This window comes from Papio anubis, chromosome 8 (assembly GCF_008728515.1).
Source record: "Papio anubis isolate 15944 chromosome 8, Panubis1.0, whole genome shotgun sequence".
Taxonomy (NCBI): Eukaryota; Metazoa; Chordata; class Mammalia; order Primates; family Cercopithecidae; genus Papio; species Papio anubis.
The window spans coordinates 118705397-118725790 of NC_044983.1; the positions used below are offsets into that span (position 1 = coordinate 118705397).

General features: G+C 39.0%; 1 protein-coding gene across 4 annotated transcripts in view; it reads right to left on the bottom strand.

Moving 5' to 3' along the window:
* ATAD2 (ATPase family AAA domain containing 2) overlaps positions 1-20394 on the bottom strand; it is a 104356-nt gene that overhangs the window by 68150 nt on the left and 15812 nt on the right. For all 4 annotated transcript variants that reach the window (XM_009213544.4, XM_009213543.4, XM_017962283.3 and 1 more), the window contains exons 2-8: positions 19391-19539; positions 12004-12053; positions 11027-11192; positions 10260-10362; positions 9924-10011; positions 8937-9107; positions 8310-8427 (exon numbers count right to left, since the gene is read on the bottom strand). In XM_009213544.4, the coding sequence (XP_009211808.2) occupies positions 8310-8427; positions 8937-9107; positions 9924-10011; positions 10260-10362; positions 11027-11192; positions 12004-12053; positions 19391-19539 (845 nt within the window). The remainder of the gene's footprint in view (positions 1-8309; positions 8428-8936; positions 9108-9923; positions 10012-10259; positions 10363-11026; positions 11193-12003; positions 12054-19390; positions 19540-20394) is intronic.

Sequence of the window (20394 nt, forward strand, 5' to 3'; positions counted from 1 at the left end):
AGTGAAAGGTGGGATAAAGAGGGTATTAGAATATTTTGGGCTGGGCATGTTGGCTCACACCTGTAATCCCAACACTTTTGGAGACCGAGTAGCAAGGATCACTTGACAGGAGCTCGAGAACAACGCAGTGGGACTTCGTCTCAACTAAAAATCATTTGAGCAACTTGGCAAGATTTGGTCTCTACTAAAAATCAAAAAGCTTAGACAGGTATGGTTGTACACATCTGTTGTCCCAGATACTCAGGAGGCTGAGGTGGGAGATTTGCCTGAGCCTGGGAGGACGAGGCTGTAGTGCATGATTGCACCACTGCACTGCAGCCTGCTGGGTGATAAAGTAAGCCCCTGCCTCTATTAAAAAAAAAAAAAAAAAAAGTATTTGGGACTGTAATTTGAAACTATTTTCAATATTACACTATATATAATATTCACATTTGGGAGGAAATCACCTACTTTAAAATGTCAAATAACGTTTTTGAGACGAAGTCTTACTCTGTAGCCCAGGCTGGAGTGCAGTGGCGTGATCTCAGCTCACTGCAACCTCTGCCTCCTGGGTCCCAGTTGAGCAATTCTCCTGCCTTAGCCTCCCAAGCAGCTGGGACCACAGGCATGCGCCACCATGCCCAGCTAACTTTTGTATTTTATTTATTTATTTATTTTTGGTAGAGATGGGGTTTCACCATGTTGGCCAGGCTAGTCTTGAACTCCTGACCCTCTGATCCGCCCACTAGAGCCTCCCAAAGTGTTGGGATTACAGGTGTGAGCCATCATGCCCGGCCTAAAATATCAAACAATTTTAAAAGAAGGACATGAGATTTTATGTAAACAAAAGGGTATCAAGAAAGACTTTTTAAATGCTAGGAAACAGTGAAGAATAAGATGGCCTTTTATCAACAGTATACCATCCACTGTAAATTCACAACTGTCACTTAACAGCCATGTAAATGCGGATGAGTTACTCAACCCATAAGTTTTCTCACAAAAAAGAAAGATATACTATCAAATACTTAGTCTGGTTGGTAATACTAAATAAGAAGCTGGGTATTACAAATATACAAGAAAATTTTTAATCACTTCTACCTTTGAATGGTTGCAAAAGACTCACAGAAAAAACAAAGAGTCTGGCTAGGAAGAACTTTAATTAACTTGCTCAGGGTCTAGAGCTTTGCTGAGTCAGAGTGCAATGATGGTAAGTAGTTATTTCCAAAAATATAAAAGGTTCACAATCTATTATCTGCATAATGTAGTTCCAGAAACGTATATCCAAAACACTCTGAAGTTATTCCATTATTCCCTTGCAGCAAATCATAACCTGACATAGTACAAGGCAATTTTTAGTTTATATTTTGTCCCACTTACTATGATTATTCATATGTTTTACTACAGAATTATTAATATATTTGACTACACAGTGCTGGCTTGGAGACCCTAGAGATGTTAATGTTGCCATACTACATATGTTGTGTGTTATCTGTAAATCCAGCCAAAAAGTCTGAATTCTGAAACACAAATGGTTTTCCAAGGGTTTTGGATAAGGCGTTGCGGAAACACAGAAATAAATGAGAAAATAATCTTTCATCCATCCATCTACCCAAATACACCCAAGACCATCTTTGTGATCAGCCTGAAACTAAAATTATTATATCCAGTACAAGTCTGCAATTTTATATGAAAAACTTATTCATTATTACCATGAATATTAGACTTTAATGTATTCACATAATTTTATGTGTAGTCACAGAATTCAGACTAACCTCCCAATTAATAAAAAAGACTAACATTAACTGACTGCTTTCTGTACCGTGTGCTTGACGTAGTATTAATCTTAATTAAAATTGCGAAAAGTGGATTATTAGTAGGCTCAATTTACAGGTAGGGCCAGTGTGGCTTCCAGGTTAAATAATTTACTCAAAATATCAGAATTAGTCATTGATGTTGTCAGAATTCAAACTTATATGTTTATTCAAAATATCTGCATTCTATACATTACTATACTGATGATTTCCAGTTTTTTATTTCACAATCAATAAAGTTAAAAGCAAACAATAACACAACCTGTGGACCAACGTGAAATTTCTGACATTTGATTTGCAAAATGGAGATTATTTTTAAACATCAAAGTACAAATACATACAGCACTTAATGTATGGCAGACACTATTTTAAATGCTTTACATGTATTAACTCATCTAATTCTCACAATACTGAGACAGGTTCAACTATCCTCACTTTACAGATTAAAAAAACTGAAACAGGCCAGGCGCAGTGGCTCACACCTGTAATCCCAGCACTTTGGGAGGCCGAGGCGGGTGGATCACCTGAGGTTGGGAGGGAGTTCAAGACCGGCCTGACCAACATGGAGAAACTCCGTCTCTACTAAAAATACAAACAATTAGCCAGGCATGGTGGCGCATGCCTGTAATCCCAGCTACTCGAGAGGCTGAGGCAGGAGAATCGCTTGAACCCGGGAGGCGGAGGTTGCGGCGAGCTGAGATCGCGCCATTGCACTCCAGCCTGGGCAAAAAGAGCAAAACTCCGTCTCAAAGAAAAAAAAAACAAAAAGCCAACCAAACAAACAAAAAACAACAACAACAAAAAACTGAAACAGAGTTAAGTAACTTGCCAAAGGCCACTAATAACTAGTAGAGCTGAGCTCCAAGCCTAGACAGTCCTAGCCATGGGTCCAGGTTCTTAGCAATTAATTACTCTATACTGTAGAAAGGTCATTACTTCAGTTTGAAAACACTGTAAACACTATTCCACAAGGTAGAGAAAGAGGGAATCCTCCCCAAATCATTCTATGAAGCCAGTATCACCCTAATACCAAAACTAGGAAAGGACATAACCAAAAAAGAAAACTACAGAGCAAACATCCCTGTGAACATAGATGCTAAAATCCTTAACAAAATACTAGCTAATCGAATCCAAAAACATATCGAAAAGATAATCTACTATGATCAAGGGGGTTTCATACCAGGGATGCAGGGATGATTTAACATACTCAAGTCAATAAATGTGATACACCACTTAAACAGAATTAAAAACAAAAATCACATGATCTCAATAGATGCAGAAAAAGCATTCAACAAAATCCAGCATCCCTTTATGATTAAAGCTCTCTGCAAAGTCGGCATACAAAGAACATACTTCGATGTAATAAAAGCCATGTATGACAAATCCACAGGAAACATAATACCGAATGGGGAAAGGTTAAAAGCATTCCCTCTGAGAACTGGAACTAGACAAGGACGCCCACTCTCACCACTTCTATTCAACACAGTACTGGAAGTCCTAGCCACAGCAATCAGACAACAGAAAAAAATAAAAGGGCATCCAAGTCAGTAAAAAGTTAGTCAAACTGTCTGTTTGCTGATTATATGATTGTACACCTAGAAAACCCTAAAGACTCCTGCAAAAAACTCCTAGAACTGACAAAAGAATCCAGCAGAGTTTCAGGATACAAAATTAATGTACACAAATCAGTAGTAGCTCTACTATATACCAACAGCGGCCAAGCTAAGAGTGAAATAAGAACTCAACTCTTTTTACAATAGCTGAAAATAAAACAAAATACTTAGGAATATACCTAACCAAAGAGGCAAAAGACCTCTACAAGGAAAACTACACAACACTGCTGAAAGAAATAACAGATGACACAAACAAATGGAAGCACATCCCATGCTCATGGATGGGTAGAATCAATGTTGTGAAAACAACCATACTGCCAAAAGCAACAAATTCAACATAACTCCCATCAAAATACCAGCTATCATTCTTCACAGAACTAGAAAAAACAATCCTAAAATTCATATGGAAGCAAAAAAGAGTCCGCATAGCCAAAGCAAGTCTAAGCAAAAAGAAATCTGGAAGCTTTACATTACCTGATTTCAAACTACGCTATAAGGCCATAATCACCAAAACAGCACAGTACTAGTATAAAAATAGGCACATAGACAAATGGAACAGAATAGAGAACTCAGAAATAAAATCAAATACTTACAGTCAACTGATCTTCAACAAAGCAAACAGAAACATAAAGTGGGGAAAGGACACCCTATTCATCAGATGGTGCTGGGATAATTGGCAAGCCACATGTAGGAGAATGAAACTGGTTCCTCATCTCTCACCTTACACAAATATCAACTCAAGATGGATTGAGGACTTAAATCTAAGACCTGAAACTATATAAAAATTCTAGAAGATAACATCAGGAAAACCCTTCTAGATATTGGCTTAAGCAAGGGTTTCATGACCAAGAACCCAAAAGCAAAAACAATTAAAGCAAAGATAAACCGGTGGGACTTAATTAAACTAAAGAGCTTTTGAACAGCAAAAGGAAGAATCAGCAGAGTAAAATGGCAACACACAGTATGGGAGAAAATCTTCATAATCTATACATCTCGCAAAAGACTAATATCTAGAATCTACAACAAACTCAAACAAATTAGCAAGAAAAAAACAATCCCATCAAAAAGTAGGCTATGGACATGAACAGAAAATTCTTAAAAGAAGATACATAAATGGCCAACAAACGTATGAAAAAATGCTCAGCATCACTAATGATCAGGGAAATGCAAATCAAAACCACAATGCAATACCACCTTACCCCCGCAAATATGGCTATAATCAAAAAATAAAAAAATAATAGATGTTGGTGTGTATACAGTGACCACTTCTACATGGCTGGTGGGAAAGTAAACTAGTACAACCACTATGGAAAACAGTGTGGAGATTCCTTAAAGAATTAAAAGTAGAACTACCATTTGATCAAGCAATCCCACTACTGGGTATCTACCCAGAGGAAAAGAAGTCATTATTCGAAAAAGATACTTCCACATGCATGTTTATAGCAGCACAACTCGCAATTGCAAAAATGTGGAACCAACCCAAATCCCCATCAATCAACAAGTGGATAAAGAAGTTGTGGTATATATACACAATAGACTACTACTCAGCCATAAAAAGGAATGAATTAATGGCATTCGCAGCTACTTGGATGGGATTGGAGACTATTACTCTAAGTGAAGTAACTCAGGAATGGAAAATCAAACATCATATGTTCCATGTGTTCTCACTAATAAGTGGGAGCTAAGCTATGAAGATGCAAAGGCATAAGAATAACACAATGAACTGTGGGGACTCAGGGGGAAAGAGTGGGAAGGGAGTGAGGGATAAAAGACAACAAATTGGATTCAATGTATACTGCTTGGGTGATGGATACACCAAAATCTCACAAATCACTACTGAAGAACTTACTCATGTAACCAAATACGACCTGTTCCCCAAAAACCTACGGAAACAAAAAATTTTAAAAAAAGGAAAAGGGGCTGAGGCAAGTCAGTATAATCCATTTTCATAGGAAAATGTTTCCTAAATCTGAAAAACAAAAACCAAAAATAAAATAAATAAAAAATAAAAAATGTTTTAAACACACATATCTGCCCACATGTGCTCATCCCCCAATCTCCATTTTATTACACCCACAGACACTGGACCAGCACTTTGAATCTAACTAAGAACTTCAACTTCTTGCCAGTTCTAATTCTTTGACAAAAGATGAAGAATATACTGAAATACTAGTGATGCAATTGTGCTATTATGTTACCTTATTCAAAGGTAACATTACCTTTAAAAATAATTAGCCAGGCATGATGGCATAGGCCCATAATCCCAGCTACTCGGGAGGCTGCGGCAGGAGAATCACTTGAACACAGGAGACAGCAGTTGCAGTGAGCCGAGATTGCGCCACTGCACTCCAGCCTGGAAACAGGCGAGACTCCGTCTCAAAAAAACAAAAAAGTCAGAAAAAAAAAAAAAAAAAAAAAAACCCCAAATAATTAGAGGAGAAAAAAAAATCTGTAACAAGGAGCTACTCAACGATGTGAGGCTTTTTCCACAGGGGAAGACTAGACACTGTGAACCAAATATGGAAACTCATGAACATCAAAGTGATAAAAACAACAACAAAAAAACCCACATACATTGTAGGTGGTAACTGTAGAGTTAGTCAACCAACAAGTATGCTACTTCCAGAAACATACGTTCATTAAAGATGGGAGAAGAGGCCAGGCGCGGTAGCTAACGCCTGCAATCCCAGCACTTGGGAGGCCCAGGCGGGTGGATCACCTGAGGTCAGGAATTTGAGACCAGTCTGGCCAACATGGTGAAACCCTGTTTCTACTAAAAATACAAAAAAATTAGCCAGGTGTGGTGGCAGGCGCCTGTAGTCCCAGCTACTAGGGAGGCTGAGGCAGGAGAATTGCTTGAACCCAGGGGGCGGAGGTTGCAGTGAGCCAAGATCGCACCACTGCACTCCAGCCTGGGCGAGAGAGCAAGATTTCCTTTTAAAAAAATAAAAGACAGGCCGGGCGCGGTGGCTCAAGCCTGTAATCAACGGGAGGCGGGGAGCGAGCCGGATCCGCGAGATCCAGGAGATGAGACCATCCTGAAAGCTAACTTTCACGGTGAAAACCCATCTCTACTAAAAAATACAAAAACTAGCGAGGTACGTGATGGCGTAGTCAACTTCTCGGAGGCTGAGACAGGAGAATAAAGCGTGAACCGAGGCCGGGCTTGCAGTGAGCTGAGATCGGCCCTGCACTCCAGCCTGGGCAGAGGCTGAGACTCAGATCTCAAAAAAAATAAAAAAATAAAATAAAAAGGAGCAGAAAAGCCAAATCCCAAAGTAGCTGCCACTCTTAGTACTGCTGGATCAAACAGAGATCCACCCCTTGAGTTAGGTAACCATAATAGTGCCTCAGTCCTGTGCCTGGTGGTGGTGGGGATTCTAGGGAACACTGTACCTTCCTTTCCTTTTCTGAAGATCATTACATTTCACCACCAAAATAGAGGTCTTTACATTCTAAGGGGCCTGTGAGAATACTGATGTGCAGCCTCCTTTCAAGTGCAATTAATCTTCAGAAGCCCTGAGAGACTGAGTTTGTCTTCCTGATCCTCCAGCCTTTTGGACCCTGGTCATGTGAAATAGGATGATGAAATAAGAAATCTAGATGTACACTTGTGATTCTTACAATCAATTACAATGAAATGAAAAGACCTAGGGACACAAAGAGCATTTCTTATTTTTCCTAAAAGAAATCAACCTTCAGCATTTATAAAGGTGCTGCCTTCCATGACCAAAACATGATCAGAAGGTCTGTTTCTAGGAGAAAACTTCCAAGAACTGTTCAAATAATTGAAATATCCTAAGGCTTCGGTCTTACTTCTGAGAAAATTATAATATTAAGGGAAAAAAGTACCATTTCCCATACAAATAAAATTTTTTTCCTGGTTTCTTAGTCTTCTCTCTCACTGATGAACTACCAACATGCTACTATTATCATGATTATTCCAATGTATTGATGAGGAAGTATCAAGAATTATCTCTTTGACCTGGTGTGGTGGCTCACACCTGTAATCCCAGTACTTTGGGAAGCTGAGGCAGGTGGATCACTTGAGGTCAAGAGTTTGAGACCAGCCTGGCCAACATGGTGAAACCGTGTCTCTGCTAAAAATACAAAAATTAGCTGGGCGTAGTGGCAGGTACCTGTAGTCCCAGCTACTCAGGAGGCTAAGGCAGGAAAACCGCTTGAACCCAGCAGGCAGAGGTTGCAGTAAGCCAAGATCACGCCACTGCACTCCAGCCTGGGAAACAGAGCAAGATTCCACCCCGCCCCACCTCCCCCAAAATAAGTAAGTAAAATAAAAATAGAAGATTTATCTCTTTGGACTTAAATTTGACCAACAAGCAACAACTGTTGGGATGTAGAAGGAAAAGAAATCCACAAATATTGAACAGTCAAAGAAAATAAATGTTTCCTACAACAGAAGAGGAATAAATTATAAAATAGATCCAGAAAAAGATAACCTGAGTCATGAAAGGTCTAGAGGCCATGTAGTTTAGAACATCTGATATGGTAGGAAAATGCATCTGTGATAGTATGCGAAGAAAAGACTAAACCTATATTCTAACTTAATGTGAAGATTAAATGAAACAATCTATGTAAAATGCTTAACACAGAGACAGGACTACAGTAAACCCTGAGTCTATGGTTGCTCTATTATTAAAGTGTGGAAAAATGGAACAAACTACCTTACTAACGTAGTTACTAACACTTCCTATTAGTGGAAGCAAAAGCAAAAACTAGTCAGTGGTACTGGGGATTAGACTACTAAAGGCATAGAAACTAAGCTCTCCCAAATACACAATTCTAGAATTTTATCCTAATACACCCAATCCTGAAAGTCTAGAGTCCAGCTCTAACATAACCACAATTATGTCGTCATAAATCAATCACTATTTCAGAACCAAACCTGTTCATTCGTTTACAGTAAGGACTTCTTGGTCCTGCAGAAGATAATCGGTATCTTGGTCTTGCAGGAGAAGCTGGGCCACTATAAAATATGTTGGGCTTTCTCTGGTGACGAGGTTCTAAAAAAAAGAAAATATTTTGCTGTTCATATTTGAAGTCATTTACGTTCAGAGGGTTGCAGCTGATAACATGTATAGCACAGACACCAACCAACCAAAAACACACACTGGCCATAAACAACCATTGTGACTGTAGAGATGTGTAACAGGTGATTATCAGCCTTGCATGTTCATGCTCACAAGTACTGTGGTATAATAGTAACATAAATCAAAAGAAGTCCTATCTCTATACAAACTGACAAATTAAGTAGAAAGCTGTGCAATTTAAAATAAAGACAGATATAAAATTCAAAAATAGCCCAATTATTTGCTTTTGTCAAGGCTAACATTTAAACTCTCTTCAGAGAAATTATTTGTTACAAACTTAGGATAGGTAAAGACAACAGTAATGAGTATTCAACAAAATGAAAATATGAAAAATACCAAAAAGACAAGAATAACAGAGGAGAAACAGCAAATATAAAGCTAATATAATCACATCTCCTGGAAAGAGTATGTACAGCACTTACTTTCCAGTGGCGCCTGGTAGTAAACAGTAGCTTTTCTCTGTCTAAGATAATATCGTTTCTGATTATCTTCTCCATCTTCTTCATCTTCATCATCTTCATCATCATCATCTTCATCATCTTCATCTTCACCATCATCTTCATGTTCCTGGTCTTCACCCTCTTCAGATGATTCTACGATTAAGAAATACTTACTTCCAGAAGGACACTCAGCAAAATGTTAACAATTTTTAACATAGGTGAGTTGGGAAAGATCCACCCTTTTAAAGCTTATCTACTCCTAGATTGTTCATGGGAAGAACTTATAATTCTTTTCCAATACTAAAAACTGTACAAAAACGAGAGGAAGGAAAAAAGAAAGCAGAGAAAGAAGTTTGAAGACTACTGTTAAGCAAGTACCAAACTAAAATTTATAGTCTTTCTATGAATTTCATTAATATAGGTGACTAAACTTAAGCGTCCAAGTTAACGTAACTTTTTGACAAGTTTTCGAATTTCCTCATTAAGCTTTTGGTTTCTAAACCTAAGTTTGACATTTCACCCGGCCCAACTGGCTGTCATGGAGTTACAAGCTGCATAACTCAATCTACTTATGATTAACATGCTCACCAAACATTTAAAATGCATTTCAGAAAACTGATTTTCACTCAAGTTCTAATAGATTATGGTAATAAGTTCTAAATGGAATAGCAAAACATAATTTTCATCACCTTTAAACTAAAAAAGAGATATACAGCGTGTTGTCCATAGCAGATGTATTACACGAGCAAACCAGTATTATTTGCTTTAGATTGCTGATTTCAGTTACTTTCCCAAACAAAACATACTATCCTTTTAAGCTCTCCCCTGTCCCCACTTTTAAGTTACCAATCCTCTGATCTCTCACAAACTATCATAAATGTCACACTTTCTAAATAAAAAGGCTATTTTCTACTAAATAAAAAGTTCTTAAATTCAATCCCAGAAGACAGAACAAGAGAAGAGACTAACCCACACTGCCTTCTTGATTATCAGTTGTTTCTTCATCAGTTCTTTGAATATCTTTCTGTTTTCCTCTTGTGTACATATTAAGATTGCTCTAAAATGTTTAAATAAAAGCCATTAACATTTGGAATCTATTTATTAAAAAAATTAAGTTGGATCCTCCAATCTTGTTCAAAATGAAGAGATTTACAGCCATAAACTCTTAAATTTCTAGCAGTAACTGTTGACTGATCAAATAAATGCTGGAAAAAGTGATGTTTAAGCAAAAATGGATTAGGTACTATAAAAAAAATTTTAACTGGATATTATTAAATCATTCCCTTAATAGAAGAATATATTTACTTCTTCTGTTTCATTAAACACTCCCAAGTCTTCAAGTTCTCTCATTCGCTGTCTACGCATCTTCTTCATGTCATCCATTTTTTGAAGTACAGCTTCAGCAGTGCTTTAAAAACAAGATACAAATATAAGTGAAAATTGTAAAAGAGTAGCAGAATTTAAAAACCTTTATTTTCTTCCACTGCAATCTTTTGGCACTAAGGTTTTAAATATTTTTATAAAAAGCATTGATTTACTTGTATAAAAATATTTTTAAATTTCTTTCCAAGAATAGAGACATATATAGAATTGTCAAAAAGACCTCAAATAATCATTCTCAGGCTGGACGCGGTGGCTCACACCTGTAATCCCAACACTTTGGGAGGCCAAGGTGGGCGGATCAGGAGGTCAGGAGATCGAGACCATACTGGCTAACACAGTGAAACCCTGTCTCTACTAAAAATACAAAAAAAAAAAAAAAAAATAGCAGGCGTGGTGGCGGGCGCCTGTAGTCCCAGCTACTCGGTAGGCTGAGGCAGGAGAATGGCTTGAACCCGGGAGGCAGAGCTTGCAGTGAGTCGAGATCATGCCACTGCACTCCAGCCTGGGCGACAGCGCTAGACTCCGTCTCAAAAACAAACAAACAAACAAAAAACCACAAATAATCATTCTCCTCTATGCTTTACGTAGTAGAATGCATTAAATGTTTGGGCTGGTTGAAATCCATGATTCTTCCCGAACAAAAAGTCTCTGACAGATAAATCATTTTGACCTAAGGAATTTTTACTTACTTAGTTATAAGTTTGTCAAACAGCATGGACTGGTTTACACCACTATAACGACTTCTAATCCTACAGCTTCGACGTACTTCAACATCACCATTATCTTCATGTAAGTGTTCTGAACTTTGAACGATGTTTCTAGTCCTCAATGACCGAGTAACTGGAATCACTTTGTCTTCACAAATGCATACATAAAAATAAATAGAAACATTTGAAGTAATAGTATTTATAAAACGATTCTAAAATGAACAATTGAAAAGCTATACTTTCATGTAACAAAATTACAGTATCTTAAACTTAGCTTTCTTAAAAACATTAGAAGACAAAAATAAAGTTAAAATATTCACCTACCATAAGATCGAGCCCATCTACTCCCAGGAGAAGAGGAAAGATATGTAATACAAAGACTCGTACATGAATGTTCAAAGCAGCTTTGTGATAGCCCCAAACCAGAAACAACTCAAGTACTTCAAAAGATGAAGAGATAAATTGTGGTATATCCATACAATAGAATATCCATATAATGAAATACTACTCAGCAACAAAAAAGCGACCACACGGATTTCTCAAAGTAATTACGGTCAGTGCAAGAAGCCAAACAAAGAATACTGGATGATTCCATTTATGTAAAACTCTAGATAATATAAACTAAGCTATAATAATGGAGAACAGATTCTAAAATGAATGGTCACAGCTATGTTCCAATGAAATTACTTGCTCAGGAATCTGGCGGGGGGTAGTGTCAGAGTGAGGAAAGAAGCTAGAAGAGCCAGGAGGAATTATAAAAGGGCCTGGGGAAGTTTTTGGGGGTAGTAACTACCTTCACTATCATATTGTGGTGATGGCTTCATGGCATATACTTACGATAAAACTTAACAAATTATACACTTGAAATATGTAAAATTTATTGTATGTACCTCAAGAAACCGGTAAACAGAATATGAATTACATATTTTAAGATCTGAAATGCCTTTAACAGTACTTACCTTCTCTGCGCTCTTCTTTTTTTTTATCAGCCTGCTGTCTGGCCAACTGCCTATATTTTAAAAAATGAGATGAATTCAAAACAGTTGACATAACTTTATTTTTATTTATTTATTTAGATGGGATTTCACTCCATCGTCCAACAGGAGTGCAGTGGCACAATCATGACTTACTACAGCCCCAAACTGCTGGGCTCAAGCAATCCTCCCACCTCAGCCTCTCCAGTAGTAGAACTACAGGCATGCCTCACTATACCCAGCTAACTTTTAACATTTTTTGTAGAGATAGAGAGGTCTCGCTTTTTTGCCCAGGTTGGTCTTGAACTCCTCGCCTCAAGCAATTCTCCCACCCTAGCCTCCCAAAGTGCTAGGATTATAGGCATGAGCCACCATACCTGGCTATAACTGACATAACTGTATTTCTTATATTCCATAATACTACAAACAAGACAAAAAGTTAAATCAGCCTGGAGAACAAATACTAAGACACCTAAAAACTTAAAATATACTGAAAAAAATAGGCCAGGCAAGGTAGTTCACGCCTGTAATCTCAGCACTTTAGGAGGCCGAGGTGGGTGAATCACCTGAGGTCAGGAGCTCCAGACCAGCCTAACCAACATGGTGAAAACCTGTCTGTACTAAAAATACAAAAATTCGTTGGGCGTGGTGGCTGGTGCCTGTAATCCCAGCTACTCAGGAGGCTGAGGCAGGAGAATCGCTTGAACCCAGGAGGTGGAGGTTGCAGTGAGCCAAGATCGCGCCATTGCACTCTGGTCTGGGCGATGGAACGAGATCCTGTTTCAAAAAAAAAAAAGCTTGACAATCTGTATGCTTATATAAGTTATGGTTAAATACAGTTAAACAAAGCCTAAGATCTCTGATTTGAAGTTCAATGATATATGTAATAACTCTTAGCTAAACAGAATATATCAAAAGCGTGTTGAAATATGAAATGAAATCCTTAAGTATTTAAGTAGAACTGAACTAAACATTGAACTAAACCGAGCAAAATCAAGACCTGTTTTATGACACAAGGGTATAATGGTCCCATATCCTTGAGAAATTTATTACTATAAACACAACTAATGCCTCTTAGTGATATGTTAATTGTCTTTTAAAAACACCTGCTGGCTACAATTTTTATATGCATGATTTTCACTCACATGTAGAAATAGTCCCATTTGTAAATGATCTAGTCCATCTACAAACTGGCAAACACAATCTGTGAATTGGAAACATCTTCCAAGCTCTATAAAAAAGTATCCCCCTCATCTTTTTTTTTGAGATGGAGTCTCGCTCTGTCATCCAGGCTGGAGTGCAGTGGCGTGATCTCGGCTCACTGCAAGCTCCACCTCCCGGGTTCACACCATTCTCCTGCCTCAGCCTCCCTGAGTAGCTGCGACTACAGGCGCCCGCCACCATGCCCGGCTAATTTTTTTTGTATTTTTAGTAGAGCAGGGGTTTCACTGTGTTAGCGAAGATGGTCTCGATCTCTTGACCTCGTGATGCACCCGCCTCGGCTTCTCAAAGTGCTGGAATAACAGGCGTGAGCCACCGCACCCGGCTGCTTAGTAGAGTTTTAGAAAAAAGATGAGGGGGCCGGGCACGGTGGCTCACGCCTGTAATCCCAGCACTTTGGGAGGCCAAGATGGGCAGATCATGAGGTCAGGAGATTGAGACCATCCTGGCCAACATGGTGAAACCCCGTCTCTACTAAAAATACAAAAAAATTAGCCGGGCGTGGTGCTGGGCGCCTGTAGTCCCAGCTACTGGGAAGGCTGAGGCAGGAGAATGGCGTGAACCTGCGAGGCAGAGCTTGCAGTGAGCTGAGATCGCGCCACTGCACTCCAGCCTGGGCGACAGAGTGAGACCCTGCCACAAAAAAAAAAAAAGAAAAAACAAAAAAAATCGAAGCAAAACAGTATGTGCCATTAATTTGTTTTTAGTGACTCAATTTTCCATACTTAGGCTGCATCTGTTAATCGACCTATGTATCAAGCCATTTGCAAGTGAGCTGGTTTGTATGTGGAATTTCAAATACAACTTAAAGTAAAATCAAACCCTCTTTCCCAGATGAGTTAACTTATATATTCTCGTTAACAAAGTAAGTCTTCATTAATTTCTCATCTCTCTTGGAAGACAGGTAAGAATTAAGAAGAAAATAAAAACTTCTGGCTGGGCCCAATGGCTCATGCCTGTTGTCCCAGCACTTTGAGAGGCTGAGGTGGGTGGATCACTTGAGATCAGGAGTTCAAGACCAGCCTGGCCAACATGGTGAAACCCCATTGCTACTAAAAAAAAAAAAACAAAAAAACAAACAAACCAAAAAAAAAAAAAAACAAGGCAGCCAGGTACCTGTAGTCCCACCTACTCAAGAGGCTGAGGCAGGAGAATCATTTGAACCTGGGAGGCAGTGGCTGCAGTGAGCCAAGATTGCACCACTACATTCCAGCCTGGGCAACAGAGCACGGGGTCCATCTCAAAAAACAAACAAACAAACTTTTGAGTAGGTAAAGGCTTAGTTTCTTCAAAACCTCACAGACTTTTCTCATAAAGGAGCTCCTCCCTTTATAGAGGGAGGTCTATACATTTTATAAACCAGGCCCCTTTCAGACACTAGAAATAGAATGACTAAAGCACTATTTTTCTGAACCACCCACCCCTACTGCCTTCTTTTTGCCTGCAGGAGGAAAGCAACCTTCCAAGGGTTGGTAAACTTCTCCTTCAATTGCTACACAGTAAATATTTTAAGCTTGTGAGCCATACAGTCTCCTCTGTCACAGTTACCTAACATTACAGGGTGAAAGGAGCCACACACAAAATGAATGGGCATGGCAGTGTTCCAAGGAAACTATTTACAAAAATATGCAGCTGGACTTTGTCAACCTCTGCAAATCTGATGAAAGCTACGGTATACACAAGTTTAAACATTACTTCAGAGGTTTTGTGTACCCTCTGTGAAGACTATACATAATCACTGTACCCTAGTTAAGAGCCCCAGGATCAAGTAAGCATGTAGATCCTGCCCTCATGACATAGTTACTCATATCTTTCTGTCTTTCTCTAAGAATCTTGATCCTCTGGTCTTTGAGCCTCAAGTAGATTGAAAACAAAGAGTAAAAAAAAGAATGAAAAGGAAGGAAATAAAGAGATTTCTATAGTTGGGCATGCTGACAACAGTGAAAAAGAAACAGGGAAAGTATATGAAAAAGGACTCAAAAATACTGTAGGCTCTTTTATATAAGCCTTATGCAAACAGATACTGATGTTACCATTACGCAAAATAATCATCACTATTTGTAATAATGACCTAAATGTAGGGAGAGGATTTTTGTACAGGAACTCTGTACCGTGGACGTGGTGGCATGTCCCAGCTACTCGGGAGGCTGGGGCAGGAGAATTGCTTGGACCCGGGAGGCGGAGGTTGCAGTGAGCCGAGATCATGCCATTGCACTCCAGCCTGGGCGACAAGAGCAAAACTCTGTCTAAAAAAAAAAAAAGGCCAGGCATGGTGGCACATGACTGTAATCCCAGCTACTCAGGAGGCTGAGTTAGGAAAATTGCTTAAACCTGGGAGGCAGAGGTTACAGTGAGCCAAGACTCCACTCCAGTCTGGTTGACAGAGCGAGACTCCATCTCAAAAAAAAAAAAAATACACACACACACACACCATGGAATTGTACACTTTAGAACTGTGAATTGTATGGTGTATAAATTATATCTCAATAAAGCTGTTATTAAGAAATTAATATGGCCAGGCTCAGTGGCTAGTGCCTGTAATGCCAGCACTTTGGGAGGCTGAGGCAGGGCGGATTGCTTGAGCCCAAAAAAGTTCAAGACAAGCCTGGGTAACATGGTGAGACTCCATCTCTACAAAAAATTTAAAAATGAGGCAGGGTGTGGTGGCTCACGCCTGTAATCCCAGCACTTTGGGAGGCCAAGGCAGGCAGATCACTTGAGGTCAGGAGTTCTACACCAGCCTGGCCAACATGGTGAACTCCTATCTCTCCTAAAAATACAAAAATTAGCTGGGTGTGGTAGGGCATGCTTGTAATCTCAGCTACTCAGAGGCTGAGGCAGGAGAATCACTTGAAGCCAGGGGGCTGAGGTCGCAGTGAGCCAAGATTGTGCCACTGCACTCTAGCCTGGACAAAGAGTGAGACTCTGTCTCAAAAAAAAAAAAAAAAAAAAAAGAGCCAGGTGTGGTGGTGCAAACTTGTAGTCCCAGCTACTTGGGAGGCTGAAGTGGGAGGACCACTGGATCACTTGAGCCTGGGAGGGTTGAGGCTACGATGAGCCATGATCGTGCCACTACACTCCAGCCTGGGTGACAGAGCAAGGTAATAGTCTCATAAAGAAAAAAATAATTAATAAAAAGGATAGAAATTCTATATTTTAGAAGTAATCTAATTAAAAATACCAAGTCATTCTTCTTTAAATCCAGATAGAAAGCATTTATTTTATTATACGCCCTTAAAACCTTTCTAACATAAAGCCAAGTACAATGTTTTATAAACTTGAATAATGTACAGATCCTTTCAAAGGTAAAAACAGGACTTCCAACATTAATTTTTTTGTATGACTATGTAAACCAAACTAAATAGAAGTTCCTCTATAAGTTTTAGACAAATAAAACTATAAAACCATTAAACAATTAATGTAATAAGGAGTTTTGCTAAAACGAAATAACCATTTGGTGTATGAATGTGGTATTGACTGCTATCAGTTTCTCTCGAGTTTGGCATGTTGTGTATCATATTTACTATATACTGCAGGTACCATGATGAGGCAACTCATCCACTTCTCTTTATTGGAAGTGTGCCAAACATTTATTTAAATAGTATGTCATGCTATCACATCACATTGCTTTTCATACAGAAGCAGATGCATTATTTATGAATTCAGGTCTAATTCTGTTCTTATCTCATTAATCTAAGATAACTAAAGTAGTACTACTTGGTGCCAATTCAACTGTAAACACAAATGTATGGCCTCAGATTTTATGGCAATTCTCTATAAGGTAACAATTTAGGGGGCCTAAAATGTTTATTTTTTTCTTCAGATCGTGAAAAACAATTTTAAGTTCTCAGAGACAGTTAATGGACCACTACCTTACCCCAGAAGAATAAACCTTAAGACTTCAAATTTCAGAAATATCGGGCTAGTTTATATTGTACTTCATCGTTGTACATTTCCCCCCATTTTAACATCTCCGAAATTGGAATGTGTCTTATTGATGGCAACTGTGTTTTTTTTTTAGTGTCCCATAAACATTGTCATATGTTTTAACTGCTGATTGCATAAAATACAGTATAAAACACTCCCTAAACAATGGATGAAATAAGATGCAAATTAAAAAATATATATTAAAAGAATGATGAAATAGCTGAGAAAAAAATTAAAAACTCAAAAGGGCATAACCTTGCTTATCTAGAAAATATGGCATACAAAATAAAAGAATCAAAATTCCAGGCCGGCATGGTGGCTCATGCCTGTAATCCCAGCACTTTGGGAGGCGAGGTGGGTGGATCACCTGAGGTCAGGAGTTCGAGACCAGCCTGGCAAACATGGCGAAACCCCATCTCTACTAAAAATACAAAACTTAGCTGGGCATGGTGGTGTGTGCCTGTAATCCCAGTTACTAGGTGGGCTGAGGCAGGAGGATTGCTTGAACCTGGGAGGCGGAGGTTGTAGTAAGCTGAGATCATGCCACTGCATTCCAGCATGGGCAACAGAGCGAGACTCTGTCTCAAAAAAAAAGAAAAAAAAAAAAAAAAAAAAAAATCAAAATTCCATTTAAGAGCATGAGGATTTCAGTCTTCTAAGTCATTACAAATTGTTTATTTATAAGTAATCTAAGAACGATTCTTTGTTTTTGGAAACAGGGCCTCACTCTCAGTGGTGTGATTACAGCTCACTGCAGCCTTGAACTCCCCAGCTCAAGTGATCCTCCTGCCTCAGCCTCCACAGTAGCTGGGACTACAGGTGTGTGCCACCATGCCCAGATAATTGTGTTATTTTTTGTAGAGATAGGGTCTCGTTATGCTGCCCAGGCTGGTATCAAACTCCCCGACTGAAGTGATCCTTCTGCCTTGGCCTCCCAAAGTGCTAGGATTACAGGCGTGAGCCATGGTGCCCAGCCAAAACAATTATTTCATCAAACAAATTTTACTCTAATTAGGGCTTTTTGCTCTGAACCAAAGATATTCCAGTTCCATGAATTTAGCCAAACTACCTGATCCACTAAAATTGATTTCTTGAGTTTAAAATGGGTTTCATGCCACCTCATTAGACTAAAAACAAAACCAAAAAACCGTATGTACAGACTGCTTTAGAAATTACACCAACACATAGAAATTCATAAATGACTCAGAATTGATAAAAAAAACTTTATAGCAAGCAATCAGAAACAGAACTACGATTATGAATGAAGGCTTTGTATAGACTATTAAGTGGAGCCATAAATCACGAGCTAAGTTATAGTCACAAAAGGTCTCTTTAGATACTCAAATACCTGAGAACTGATCCTACATCAGCCAACCTTGTTAGCTGTAGTCATACGTATCACAGGTATCATCTTCGAATAATAAAAGCATGAATAGGTACATATTAAATTTTTTTTTTTTTTTTTTGAGATGGAGTCTCGCTTTGTTGCCCAGGCTAAAGTACAGTGGCACGATCTCAGCTCACTGCAACTTCTGCCTCCTGGGTTCAAGCAATTCTTCTGCCTCAGCCTCCCGAGTAGCTGGGACCTCAGGTGCGTGCCACCATGCCCAGGTAATTTTTTTTTTTTTTTAGTAGAGATGGTGTTTCACCATATTGGCCCGGCTGGTCTCAAACTCCTGACCTCGTGATTCGTCTGCCTCGGTCTCCCAAAGTGCTGGGATTGCAGGTGTGAATCACTGTGCCTGGCCTTGTATTTTTTTTTTTTTTTTTGAGACTGAGTTTCGCTCTTGTTTCCCAGGCTGAAATGCAGGGGCATGATCTCGGCTCACTGCAACCTCCACCTCCTGAGTTCAAGTGATTCTCCCGCCTCAGCCTCTCGAGTAGCTGGGATTACAGGCATGCGCCACCAGCTAATTTTGTATTTTTAGGAGTGATGGGGTTTCTCCATGTTGGTCAGGCTGGTCTCGAACTCCTGACCTCAGGTGATTCACCTGCCTCCGCCTCCCAAAGTGCTGGGATTACAGGCGTGAGCCACCGGCACCCAGTCACATATTAATTTTTTATTTAGTAATACTCACTTGTGATCATTTATTTTCAAATAAACTACATGTTATGGCCCTGGAACCTTGATGACCAGTCAAAAATACAGTTCAAAAATTAAATGCAAATCCTAAATTACTGCTTTAAAACTATTTTGAATTAGTGTTCAACCATTTTGTATTACCTTGTAAAATGCCTGCCATTACCAAGTTGCTCCGTTATATCCACATTCTTCTCAAAACTAGAATCTGAAGAATTCTGTGCATCTTTTCTCAAAGCTCTTAAAGCACGTGTCCGGTGGTAGGTTCCAACTTCCTTAACTGATGACCCATCCTTTAAGAAAAATTAAGAAAGCCATCTAAGTTTTTCTTTACAAAACTCCCAATTTAAATTCCTCCAAAGAGTATTCTCTGATTACAAGTTAGTAACAACTGCTTTTTGTGCAGAATCATTTTGCATCTCCCCAAGAAACTACAAGTTAGTATCTAGAATAACTATTTCATGATAAACAAGTATCAGCAATGTCTATGAAGCAGCTAATAAAATTTACTGGTTTATAGTTCATAACAAGTAGTTCATAACCACTTTATAAAAAGTAGTCTTGACAGTAAAGTTTTCCACCACTGACAAAAAGTTGTAATAGTTTATTATAGTAGGTACTCATTTATTTTAAGGCTATGGAAGTTAGAAAGACCTAAGAAAGATACAGACTCACCAAAATACTGCCACCTAACCACCAGCAGCAATCTCAAAATAACTGGTCCATCAGAATTATAATTTTGGCTTGAACAATGAAAAAGAGTTATTACTATATATTTTGCCCAGTTTAACCCAGATAATGCAACAGCTGAATTAAAAAACTGTTTAGGGGCTGGGCACGGTGGCTCATGCCTGTAATCCCAGCATTTTGGGAGACCTAGGCAGGTGGATTGCTTTGAGCTCACAAGTAACAGAATAACATGGGCAACGTAGCAAAACCCCATCTCTACTAAAATTGCAAAAAAATTAGCCAGGCATGGTGGTGCACACCTGTGGTCCCAGTTACTTGGTAGACTGAAGTGGGAGGATGATTTGAGCCTGGGAGGTGGAGGCTGCAGTGACCCGTGATCGAGCCATTGCACTCCAGCCTGGGCAACAACCCTGCCTCAAAACAAAACAAAACAAAACAAAACAAAACGAAACAAAACA